Source organism: Centrocercus urophasianus, unplaced genomic scaffold, assembly GCF_019232065.1.
Source record: "Centrocercus urophasianus isolate 14NV4802_14NV808 unplaced genomic scaffold, USGS_Curo_1.0 seq_43, whole genome shotgun sequence".
Classification (NCBI taxonomy): Eukaryota; Metazoa; Chordata; class Aves; order Galliformes; family Phasianidae; genus Centrocercus; species Centrocercus urophasianus.
In genome coordinates, this window is record NW_024885011.1 from 850,347 (window position 1) to 862,491 (window position 12,145).

A 12,145-nucleotide genomic window follows, 5' to 3' on the forward strand; every position below is an offset into this window, starting at 1 on the left:
CCGGCTGGCGGGAGGCGGGAGGGAGGGGGAGGGGTGCGTCCGGAGCAGAGCGCGCGCCCGGCGGCCGAGAAACAAGATGGCGGCGGACCCGTGAGGCGGCGGGGCGGAGGCCACGCCCCTTCCCCTTGGACCGGTTCACCGCGCAGGCGCATGACCCGGGGCTGATCTCGCGAGATTTCGTCGGGGCGGGAGGCGGTGGGGCCGGGGCGGGAGCCAACGGGCGGGGCGTGGGGCGGGACCGAGAGCGGGGACGGCGGGGAGCAGCGGGGCCAGGCCGCAGGGAGCGGAGCGAGGGAGCTGTCCGGGCCTTGAGGGAGCAGCCAAGGCTTTGGCCTGGGCCTGCGCTGGGCTCCTGCAGGCCCGAGGCCTCCAGGCGCGGCCTTGTCTACAGCCAGGCCCGGGGAGCTGTGTGCCCTGCGTGGGAGGAGGAGTGCTGCAGCCTGACAGACAACACACAGACAGACAGACGGGTGCATTTGTAGGAAACAGGACAGATCTCCTCTGCCACGTTCGTTGGGGTTTCAGAGCTAAGTTGCCCTTAAGACTGCTTGTTGGCACCAAAATGCAGCAAATCCCTGCAGTTTTATTGCAAGTCTTGCAGCTTTGCGGTTTGGGGACACTCGCGAGGCAGAGCAGCCAAAAGAAATAAGAGATGTGCCACAGCTTTTCCTTAAAAGTATACCCTCCCTCCCCCCAGCTCTCACTATTCCTAAGCTAATCTCCTTTTGCAGTGACTGGGAGCGATGATCTGCAAAGCAGCCCCTTGCTGAAATGACTCATTTCTAAATCAATTAGCCAGAACTGCTGCTGACTGCTGCCGGGCCCAGCTGCCCAACCAGCCAGCTGTTTCCCTGCTGAAGGAGGGCGTTCTGCACAGCATCCACCCCTTCTCCTGCTGAATCCCTTTGTGTGCCGTCACCCTGTGCCCGTGATGCTCCGTTTCCTTCCCACCTGCTCTCAGCAGCAATGCATGCATTGTCTGGGGTGCTTCGGCTTCCCCAAGGATCGCAGCCATCTGCAGACACAGCGATCTCTTGTGTCAGCCTGCCCGAAACGCGGAGGAGCCAAGAAAAACAAACACAAACAAAAAAGCAAAACAAAAACCCAACAACAACCACAACAGCTTTTTTTCCGCTCTCTGGTTTATTGGTGCCTGTGTAATTTTCTTGTGGTGGTTTGTTGATTTCGCACTTACTGACATCTGCTACCTGCTCAACCAGGGCCTCCTGCGCCAGCAATGAGACCCAGAGGAGCTGTTCTGCACTGACTGCAGACTCCAGCCGGCTTTCAGGAGGGCTGGGTTTGTTTGACGCTTATGGAAATTGGATGCTACAGCAGAGGTTGCAATCCTGGCCTCCCTCCCGTCAGTCAGCCCTCTCCCATCCCACCTGGCTCCCGTTACAGCAGTCCTCTGCACTAATCCCAAACCAGCTGTTGCTTTGGGGCAAGCATCCCCAAGCAAGGAAACACGTAGAAGAGAAAAATCTGGATGTGAATAATTGAGATCCGCCTGGACGCAGAGGCGTCGCCTCGTAGAGCTGGGAGGGAAGAAAGAAGCCATTTTGGGTCAGATGTGGGGCTCTGAGGTCCGGCAGGCTGCCTCCATTGGGTGCAGGGAGCCGCTGCAGCGAGCAGCTGAGCTCCCTGCGGGTGCAGGACCTGAGCCTGCTGCCCACAGCCCCTGCAACACCATAAAGCTGAGCCCCATTAATCTTCTTAAGTCGCCCTGACGGCAGTAATCACATTAAACAACTCCTTCCTCCGACACAGCACCAAAACGCAAAGGAGAAGGTGGTGGGAAGCCGGCAAAGCTGAGCTCCTTAGTGAATTAAGGAGCTGCTTTCCACCATCGAGGCGTGCGTTTTGAGCACCTCTTCCCCACAAACAACGTGTTCCCAGAACTACGCCGACACCACAAAGCTGCAGACCCGCTTTGATGAAATTGCCTTTCCCCAAGAGACATTTCCAGCCCGTTTTTCTAAATATTACTCATAAAGGCCCCCTCCAGACAACCTCTCTCCCTCCCCGACTTTGTTTATATGCTTTGAATTCTGTTAGGAAACCGGCTCCCTACTTCAGCTCTGTTTTATCCAAGTTTCCATATTTAGTTCTTTCAGCTATTCCTGCTCCTTCCCCAGCCTTCCTGTGCCCGGCACTGAGACCTGCCGTGTCCCTGCCGTGTCCCTGCCGTGTCCCTGCTGTGTCCCTGCCTTCCCCTTCCCTTGCAGCACCCCGAGGGGATTTTCTCCCCATCCTCTCTGCCCCCCAAATTGCACTTTCCCACCTGCAAACCCCAGCTCACTGCCTGGACCCCGTTGGGGCTTTGCCTGCCACCGGGACCCCCGCGCCGTGCAGCGGGGAGCGCAGGGCAATCCGAGCCTGCTGTTATTTGAGGGAGAGACAGAGTTAAAGTTGGTGAAGGAGGGTTTCCTCGTGGCACGTGGCTGCCATGTCAAAGGGTGCGCAGCCCGCGGAGGGAACGCAGGGAGAGCACTGCAGGAATTCACCATGAGCGAAAAGAGAAGCGGCTCCGGGGGACGTTAGTGTTCATCTTTGGGGAGCCAAGGTGAGTCCAAGGGCAGCGCGGGACATCGCAGCCCCTCTGCTCCGACCGTCTGCCTCCTTCAGAAGGAACTGAGGCACAAAATGCACCCCGTTCCCTGGCAGGGCTGCGCTCAGGCACCGGGCAAAGCCCCCCTATGGTCCCTGCTCAAGGGATGGCGGCTGATGATTTGGGGTCACCGCATCCCAGAGGGTTGTGTGTTCCCTCTGCCCCCACGGCATCCGCCACAGCCACCCATAGGCTGATGGCTGCAGGCATGGCCGGAGGCTCTGGGGCTGCTTGGTGGGTGTGGAGCCTGCTGGGGGGCTCTGGGTGATGGGGAGCGAGGTGCAGCTGGGGGCTCTCGGTCTCGGTGCTGGTTCCTGGGGTTCAGATGGTGGAAGAAGAGCCAGCTCAGGGGTCCAACCAACAGACACAGGGTCTCCTGGCGGCTCTCAGGGTCTGTTTGCCAGGTACAGCGTCCTGCTGGCACCTCTTGGGGACTCCGATTGTTGGGTATGGGGTCGGGCTGGTGGCTTTTGGGGTGCGGGTGAGGTTCAGCTGGGAGCTCTTAAGGTCCGGATGGTGGAAGGAGGGTCAGCGTGGCAGCTCTTGGGCTCTGAGCGGTGGGCTCAGGCTCGGTCCGGCGCCTCCTGGGGTCCGGCCGATGAGCACGAGCCCCACACAGGCGCGGGCACGGCGGGCTCCCCCGGCCGCCCTCGGGCTGCCCCCAGCGGCCCCGCTCCCCGCGGCTCCTCCAGCCCCTCTCCGCCGCCGCCCGCTCCGTCGGGGCTCCCCCGCCCGCCGCTCCCAGCACCCGCCGGGGCCGAGGGGAGGAGCGGGCACGGGCGGCGGCGGCGGCGGCGGCGGCAGCGGTGGGTGAGTGCCCGCGGGGCGCGGCGCTCCGGGACCCGGCGGGACCGCACCTGCCCCGAGCGTCGCGGGCGGCAGCGGGGCCGGGGGGGGGCGGCGCGACTGGGGGATGCTCGGGAAAGGGAGGGAGCCCCGAAGGGCGGGGGCTGCTCGGATCGGGGGCTCCGGGTCGGGCGCTGCTGGAATCGAGCACCGGAGCTCTGAACGGGGCGGCGGGGCAGCGCTTCCCAGAGCGGCTCGGGACCGGGAGCGCTGTCCCTCTGCCATCCGTCATCCCCGCCGAAAACCCGTTTAAGGCCAACCCGGTCCCGTGCCAGCCTGGCCCCGCCGCGGGGGGACACGGGGGCAGCGACCGGCCTAGGGGGGGGGGGGGCCCGGCCTGGGGGGGGGGGAGGGGGTTCGCATCGCAGCCCCCAACCCGCAGAATGCCGGCGCTCACCTCACCTCTCGCTGGTGCTGTGTCCATCGGTCCTGCTCTGCTCCGTCCGTCGGTCCTGCTGTGCCATGCCCATCAGTTGCACTGTGTTGTGTCCATCGGTCCCGCTGTGCTGTCAGTCCTGCTGTGCCCTCTGCGCGCACACAGCCAGGTGCTGCGGGTGGTCCTGCAGGGAAACCCCTCACAGGTTTGCTAAGGAGGAGTGAAACGGTGCTGCAGGGTGGGCAGGGGCCCCACTGGGGCTCTGTGTTAGGAGGAAGCCATGGGCGTCACTCTGGCCCTGCAGCACGGACCGGAGCCGGGCGGTGCTGCTCAGGAGCAGTGGCTGCTCTCACATCTCAGCGCAGTCCCCAGGGGTGGTGGTGTGGGGCTGTGGGGTGGGCGCCCACATTGTTCCTCACCCCACACACACACAGAGTTCCCCAGGACCCGGCGCTATGGGGTGGGCCAACGTCCGTCCCCACGGTGCTGCGGCGCACGGGGTTTGGTGACGGCTGCAGGGAAGCACAAATTGTGAGCAGGGCCCTCAGCCCCGAGCCAAAGGGCACGGCAGGATGCAGGCCGCAGCCCTGGGGCTGTGCTGCGTGTTTCCTTCCTGCATTGTGGTGACTGTGGGGTCCTGCAGCTCCCCACGTGCTGAGGACACCGCTGGGGTTTGGAGCGCAGAGCACACAGCCTCAGGCTGGGCTGCTGCCCCGAGCTTCTCCCCTCCATCCCCAGCACTGTGCCCGTTTCCTCCTGCACCAGAGCCTCTCCCAAACCAGCTCTTCTGCTGCACTCCCCCATCTCCCCATGCTCTGTGCCCTCTCTGCCATCCATTTGCTGCCCCAGCTCACGCCCTGACTCGCAGCTCTCTCTCCGGCCCCGTTTCAGGCCCATCCCTGAAGCACCGCCTGCGTTGTGCGATGCCTCCATCCTTCCTCATGCATCCCAAATCAGGGACAGCCACCCCCCCGCTCCATCCCTGTGCTGTCGCTTCTGATCCCACTTGAGCTGAGCTCAGTCCCGCTGTGCCACAGCCGTGTGGGAGCATCTTGGTGATGCACAGCGCAATTTCAGCTTATGAAAACACCAAACCCTCCTGCTTGTTAGGAGCCGAGCCGCACGGCACCATCTCCTTGCATCCATTTCAATGCTCTCCAAGATGTTGTGTCACAGCATCTCTAATAGCAGGGAAACAGGCTCACGTTGTCGCCATTGTAGTGATTTAGAGCAGGACTGACAGCGTGGCTGATGTGCTGCACGGCTGCCTTCCCCACCTAGGGGTCCCACACGGGTCGCTGTGCCATGGGGCTGTGTGGGGGGCAGGGGGTGCCCCAGAGCCCCTCACCTTTTGCAGGGGGACCCCTGGAGCTGGGGGCGCCGCTTGCTGTTTGCACACGTGTTGGCTGTGGGGTGATGGAGCGAGGAGGGGACATGGGTGCATGGCAGTGTCCCCAACGAGGCTCCCACGTCGGGGTGGGTGGGGGCTGAGGCAGTGCTGGGTGCTGCTGTGGGCAGCTCTGTGCTCCCGCGCTCTCCTGGCATGGCTCCGGCTCACAGAAGTCTTCCCAAAGCAAGTTTTTCTGCTGATCCCTTCAGAAGCGGTGCTGTAATTGTGCAGCCTTAGCATCTAAAGAAAAAAACAACCAACAAACAACTTTTCTGCAAACGCTGCACCTGACCTGCTGGGCTGTGGGCAGCGCGGGCGCAGCCAGGAGGGACCCCATGCTGCCTTATGGGGCTGTGCTCAGCGCTCAGTGCTGCACACGGAGCTGGGGGGGTCCAAGTGCCCATCCCGGAGCTGCCCCCGTCATCCCAACACGTTGCACTCGAGCATCGCAGGGCAGAAATCAGCGGGGGCTTTGATTCCCACCTGAGGGGTCTTCGCAGCTCGCATAGGGTGCAGCCCCGAAAGGCGCAGCGCTGGTGGCTCATTTGGAAAAGGAAAGGGAAGGGGGGGGCTGCTGGGGGCTGGCTGCCAGGGGAAGGAAATGGGATGATCTCCGCCAGGGCAGGAGCGCTGCTGGGAGCGGCAGAAGCAGAGCGAGCGCAGCCCTTCCCCTGGAGGAAGCGGCTCCATGAAATATTGATGGGATTCGCGCAGCGCTGAGCGCTGTGAGCTGCATTGCGGAGCTCCGGGCCGGGCGGCGCGAAGGCGGAAAGCGGAGGGGATGGGAAACGCCGTCAGCAAGCGGCCCTTCCGTGCGCATCGGCACCGGCCCCACTGCCGACCCCGCGGGGGAATCTCTGTGGGGAGAGCTCCGTAAGCGGGGCAGCCCCATAAGCAACGGCCCTGTGGGGAGCACGGCCCCAAGAGGGGCTCGGGGCTGGGGACCGAGCACGGAGCGGTGGGGCTGCCCGATGCGGTCCGTAGAGCGTCGCTGCCCCCCACCGCAGCCCCGCCGGGCGGCTTTGGGTCCTCGGATTCCTCCACGTTGCCGTGGAAACGATGGGATTCAGCGCAGATCTGATTTAACCGCGTGGCAGACGTCAAACAGGGACAGGGGGAGAGGGACGGCGTCTGGGGGGGGGGCCGAGCGTGGGGGCAGAGGTGGGTGCTGCCACCCATCGACAGACCGGCTGTGGGGAGGTGCTGCTCGCAGCTCCCCATCCCAGAGCCGCTGCCGGCCCCTGCTGGGAGCACCGTGGCACCGGGGGGCTGCGGGTGAGCTGTGCTTCGGGGCTGGGGAAGAAAACCCCGCAGCCAAAGCGTGATGTGTGCACGGCAGGACTAAAGGATGCTCCCATATGGGACCGCCACCTCCGGGTCCCTGCTGTCCTCACCTGGGCTGCATTGCGCTGGTTTCCGGCTCAGGTGCACCGAGCGACGCCCCTTGCTGGGCAGTTGAGCTGAGCTGAGCAATCACCTATCAAACCCGAAGCATTTAATTACAATTAAGTACTTTTAGGGGAAATCGAGCCTTGCTTTCTCTCAGTGCAAGGAGGAGAGCATGCTGGTGAGCTGTGACCTCGCAGCAGCACCCCCAGCAGGTGGGCTTTTCCCTAAAAGCATGGGCTGAGTGCCCCCACCTGCTGTTGAGGCTCCCCCCCCCCGCAGCCCCAGAGCACGGGGAGCCCCCCTGCATGGGGACAAGCAGGGCCAGTCCCCTCTGTGCCCTCCATCCAGGGGAAGAGCTGCCATGGGGCACTCATTTATCACCTCCTCTCCCCCCATCTTGCTCTCCCCGCCCATCATCAGGGGCTGCTCCCCACCTGTGTGGGGCACCACTCAGCTCCTCCCTCCCCCCGGAGCCCTTGGCAAAGCATCATCCCAATTTTCCTGTTGTTGTTGTTACAATTATTGCTGTTGTGGTGGTGGGATGTTTGGGGTCGGGCTCTCTCACAGCCCCGGGTAGCACCATGCGGGGTCACCGGGATGCTGGGGCTCCGTTGTCACCCTGGTCCTTCAAATGCCTGTGACCCTCTGAGCTTCCTCATCCCCCTTTTCCCAGCTCAGTTTCCCCAGCAGGTCCGGGGTGCCCACTGCATTCCATCGCATCCCACGTCATCCCATCCATCCCGTATCCCATTGCATCTCGCTGCATCGTGTCCCACCACGTCCCACCCCGTCCCCCCGCATCCCACCCCAGCCCTCTGCACCTCCTGCTGCACGTCGCACCCCGCCGCACATCACCCGCATCCCATCGTAACCTCCTGCAGCCCACCGGATCCCAGCTCATCTCACTACGTCCCACCGCATCCCCTCGAATCCCACCTCACCCCACCGCATCTCCCGCTGCCCCCTTTCCTTGGCACCGCCCCACATTCCCCCACTCCCCCCCGGACCACCGCTGCGTGCCCCCGCTCGCTCAGGGCTGGGAGGAGAACTGGGTCAGCCATGTCACCATGGAGATGCTGAAGCAGCGCCGGCACAACGCCGCTCTCCAGAAACCCGTGCAGCGTGCCCGGGCTGCCACCCTCCTCCCATAGAGGGGCCGGGGGCTGCGTGCCGGGCGGGGGGGCCGCGGGGCGCTGCTCTCAGGTAAGGGAGCTCGTGCTATTTGGGGGGGTGCGTGCAGGGTGGGCGCGGAACGCGGCGCGGAGCTCGTGTCGGGGCCGTCGCACAGCAGTGCAGGGACGCCACGGCCGCGGCGTCGCTCCGGGCCCATCTGGGCTGTGGGTCGGAGCCGTGGGGCACGGAGCGGAGGGGCTGCAGCTGTCAGAATCGCAGTGCTTTGCCACGGGGAGGAGATGAAATGCAGAGGGTGGGCAAAGGGGTGCGGCGTGCGGGCCGGGCTGCGGGAGTACAGCAAATCCCTCCTCCCTCCGGGGTGGGATCCCTAGTGAAACCATGCTATTGCCACGGCGCTGCCATCATGTCGTCTGCTCCCAGCAAAGCTCCGTGCCGAGTGGGGAGCACAGTGCTGGGAGCCCTTTGTGCGCCGTTTTGGGGCGCGTTGGGTCCTGCAGGGTCGCTGTGCTCAGGGACGGCTGGGGGGAAACTGAGGCAGGGAGCAGCGTGCACAGAGTTGGGGTGAGCATTTGGGCTCCCTTCCTCACGGCCAGAGGCAGCCGTGCCCCAAAGCTCTGCCAAAACTGAGCGCCGTGCCGGGGTGCTGCTGGGCGACATCGGCGCCGTGGGGATCCGTGTCCCCTCTGCGCTGCGTCTCCTTCGTGATGCTCCATGCCCTGCGCTGCCCCACTGGCAGCTGCCACTTCTCCTCTGCGTTTGTGGCTGCGTCTCTTGAAAGAGAAATATTTTTCCGGGCGCTGCCTCCATCCATTATCCTAAAGTGGCTTCACTTGGCCCGCAGTTCATCATTCACCTCTGCCTGGAAGATGGATGCCTCCCATCCCGCCGCGCTTTAAATATTCATGGGGAAGGGAAGCAGTGAGGGCTGGAAACCCAGCGTGGTGCTGGGCATGGGGGATCGGGGTGGGCACAGCCACGGCCGTGGTGGGGTTTGGGCCGTCGGGCTGGCGGTGGTGCAGCCACAAGGCACGCAGCCACCTCGGGGTGCCCCGAATATCCAGCTGAGCACCTGTGGGTACCGCAGTGCCCCCCAACCCGCCCCGCTGTCCCTGCAGCTGATCCCACCCCGCGACGCCTCACCATGTTCAACGGGGACGCCGGCCCGTCGGCGGGCAGGAATGTGGTGCGCAGCTCCAGCATCAGCGGGGAGATGTACGGCGTGGAGAAGAGCGCGCGGGGCAGCGCCGACTCCGTCAGCATCACGGCCAGCAAGAAGCGGCGCTCCAGCCTGGGAGCCAAGATGGTGGCCATCGTGGGGCTGTCGCAGTGGAGCAGGAGCACGCTGCAGCTCAACCAGAGCGGTGAGCACGGCCGGGTCCCCGTTGCTTTGCAGTGGGCGCCTGCACCGCTCTGGTTAAAACACCCCGAAAAATTGATGTGTGGAAAGGGCCAGTCGAGTGATCTCCGGCTGTGGGAAATACTGAAGTGCTTCAAGAGGCTTTGCAGAAGGCAAAGGAGGGAGAAAGGCTCAGTTTAGTGCTTTGGTTATGGCTCAGTTCAGTGGCCTTGCTGGCGTTCCATCAGTCGGAACGCTCTCCGTAACGAGAGGTGCCCATCTGGAGCCCTGCAGCCCCACACATCCCAGACATTCCAGGAGGGACATCGTTATCCCAGAACTGAGGGGTGCCAGGGCCAGGCAGGAGCGCTCCCAGCAATGGGGCTGCACCTCCCCAGCCCATCCCCGATCCTCTGTGGCTGCAGCAGAGCAATGCGTGGTTCCCTCTCAGGGTTCCTGCAGCACTGCCATGGCCTTCCCTGCTCACCTTAACAGACCCCGGCGAGCTGGCAGGTTCCTACAAGCAATGCCAGTGGTGATCGTGGCATCCTGCCCGCTCTGGCAGAGGCAGCGCAGTGCAGGGATCGGCCTGGTGGCACCGGTGGGGGTTGGGGGCATCTCCTCCCCTGGGTGCCCTCCTCCCTGCGCCATCTGCCACCGCTGGGGACACACAGCAGCAGTGGGGTGCCGGCACAGCGGGCGCCGCTGCTCCCGGGGATGGCAACAGGGACGGCTCAGCCATAGACAGAGCAGCATCAGTGGGACCTGGAGGTGTTGATACGGGGTTGGGATGGCGGCTCCACCACCTCACACCCCACACCTCGGCTTCCAGAGGGCGGCCCCAAAAAGCTGCGCAGCAACATCCGCCGGAGCACCGAGACCGGCATCGCGGTGGAGCTGAGGACCAGGGTGACCCGGCAGGGCAGCCGCGAGTCCACCGACGGCAGCACGAACAGCAACAGCTCCGACGGCACGTAAGGACCGCTGGCACACGCGCGCCGTGGCGGCTGGGGGCACCCGGGGCCCCGTCGGCATCTCTTGCTCCATCCCACGCAGGTTCATCTTCCCCACCGCACGGCTGGGAGCCGAAAGTCAGTTCAGTGACTTCCTGGATGGGTTGGGCCCGGGGCAGCTGGTGGGACGGCAGACTTTGGCCACCCCCCCGATGGGTGAGTGCTGGGGGCCTGCGCTGCGCCGCGCAGCGGGGCTGTGTGGGACGGCAGGAGCTGGGGCTGCGTGTGGCTCAGCTGAGGGAAGGGGACGTCCCTGATCAGGGCACAGGGCTGGAGCATCTCCGGGGGGGGGGACGGACGCGGCAGCTCTGGCTTCCCCTGAGATCCTTCCTGCTCCCCACAATGTAGGGCAGCCCCAAATCTCTGGCTTTTGCAGTAGGTGTGTTTTGAGAATGCGCAGGTTCATTCCTTGCTGTAAAGCCCCACTGGGATGCCAGCACATCTTTTCCCTGTCCCCTGGCTCTGCCAGGGCCACCATGAAGTGAGCAACAGGGCCACAGGTTGTGCATAGATGCACCCTGCAGGGTGCACGGGGCGCTTCTGGCAGCACGCTGAGTGCAGCAGCAGGGGGCACGGTTCAGTGGGCATGGCCGGGTGGGTCGATGGTTTGACTTGGTGATCTTAGCTGTCTATTCCAACCTTAACGACTCTCCGACTGGGGCTGCCAACCCTGGAGGTGGCTTTTCCCAACGGCTGGGGACCAGCCCAGCTGACAGCCGGCAGGAGGCGGGTGCTGGGAGGATGCTGAGTGCGGTGCGTCCCTTCCCCTGCCCAGGTGATGTCCACATGGGCATGGCGGACCGCAGCGGGCAGCTGGAGGTGGAGGTGATCCAGGCACGGGGCCTCATCCCAAAGATGGGCTCCAAATGCATCCCAGGTAGGTGGGCTGCCGAGGGACGGCGCTGCGCCGGGACGCCGCCAGGAGCTGCTCTGAGTCAGCGCTTCTCCCCACTGCAGCCACCTACGTGAAGGTTTACCTGCTGGAAAACGGCGTCTGCCTGGCCAAGAAAAAGACCAAAGCGGTGAAGAAGACCTGCGACCCCTCGTACCAGCAGGCGCTGCTCTTCGAGGAGAGCCCCCAGGGCAAAGTCCTGCAGGTGACCCCCCCGGCAGCCCCTGGGGTTGGGATGGAGCCGGGGCCCGGCGTCCCCTGAGGGCGCCCCCCCCTGATGCCACCTCTGCCCCACAGGTGATCGTGTGGGGCGACTACGGGCGCATGGACAGCAAGTGCTTCATGGGCATGGCTCAGATCGTCCTGGAGGAGCTCGACCTCTCCAGCACCGTGGCGGGCTGGTACAAACTCTTCCCCACCTCCTCTCTGGCCGACTCCAGCATCGGGCCGCTGGCACGCCGCCTCTCCCAGTCCTCTCTGGAGAGCTCCACCAGTCCCTCCTGCCCATAGCCGGGCAGGGAGAGCCATCCCGACCCCCAGGACTGTCTGTGGATGGCTGTAAATATCCCATCCTTTTTTTTTTTTTTTTCTCCCTATTTTTTTTTAATTTTAAAGATCTCCTTCCCAACATCCCCTGCTCCCGGCGCGCTCCTCCCATGCTGGGAGCACGGAGACGCCGTTCCCTTCTTTCCATCTCGCTCCTTGCCCTGAGAGGAACGGGGAGCAACGAGAGACTCGGCAGAAGAATCCAACTCAGCACTACTTTTCGTTCCAAGGAATGTAGCATCTTCTCTTATGTAGCTCGCCACGTGCTAACGACACAATCACTGCAATACCCGAGAGGCTCCGGAGCAGAGCGGGCGCAGCCCGTTGGTTTCCCCACGCCGACCCCGCGGCACCGGTGCCCTTTTTCCTTTCTTTCGGTAGCGTTTTGCCTGTGACATTGCCAAAGCGACAGCGCACCGCGGCGCCCCCCATCCCCTCCATGCGGGGGGGGAACATCTCAACAGCAGCTCCTGCTGCGCTGGAAGCGGGGTGACGGAGAGGAGCCGAGCGAAGGACGCAGCGCTCGGTGGTGACGACGAGCGTTTGGGTGTTTGTTCGTTTTCTGTTCGTGTGTTCAGGTCGTTTGTTCTTCAAGCAGCATTCCGGTGCTCC

The 12,145-nt window shown here is 64.0% G+C and overlaps 1 protein-coding gene across 3 annotated transcripts in view; it reads left to right on the forward strand.

Annotated features, from left to right (window-relative positions):
- The first annotated feature begins 2,190 nt into the window (after positions 1-2,190).
- Positions 2,191-12,145, forward strand: part of RIMS3 (regulating synaptic membrane exocytosis 3) — a 10,957-nt gene continuing 1,002 nt past the window's right edge. Inside the window, exons 1-7 of one of the 3 annotated variants that reach the window (XM_042834164.1) lie at positions 2,191-2,566; positions 8,862-9,107; positions 9,915-10,056; positions 10,139-10,251; positions 10,772-10,972; positions 11,053-11,192; positions 11,285-11,545. In XM_042834164.1, coding sequence (XP_042690098.1) covers positions 8,888-9,107; positions 9,915-10,056; positions 10,139-10,251; positions 10,772-10,972; positions 11,053-11,192; positions 11,285-11,497 — 1,029 coding nt within the window. In that variant the 5' untranslated portion in view covers positions 2,191-2,566; positions 8,862-8,887 and the 3' untranslated portion in view covers positions 11,498-11,545. Of the gene's footprint in view, positions 2,567-8,861; positions 9,108-9,914; positions 10,057-10,138; positions 10,252-10,771; positions 10,973-11,052; positions 11,193-11,284; positions 12,129-12,145 lie in introns of those variants that run through there. The other 2 variants (XM_042834162.1, XM_042834165.1) reach the window with 2 other exon arrangements.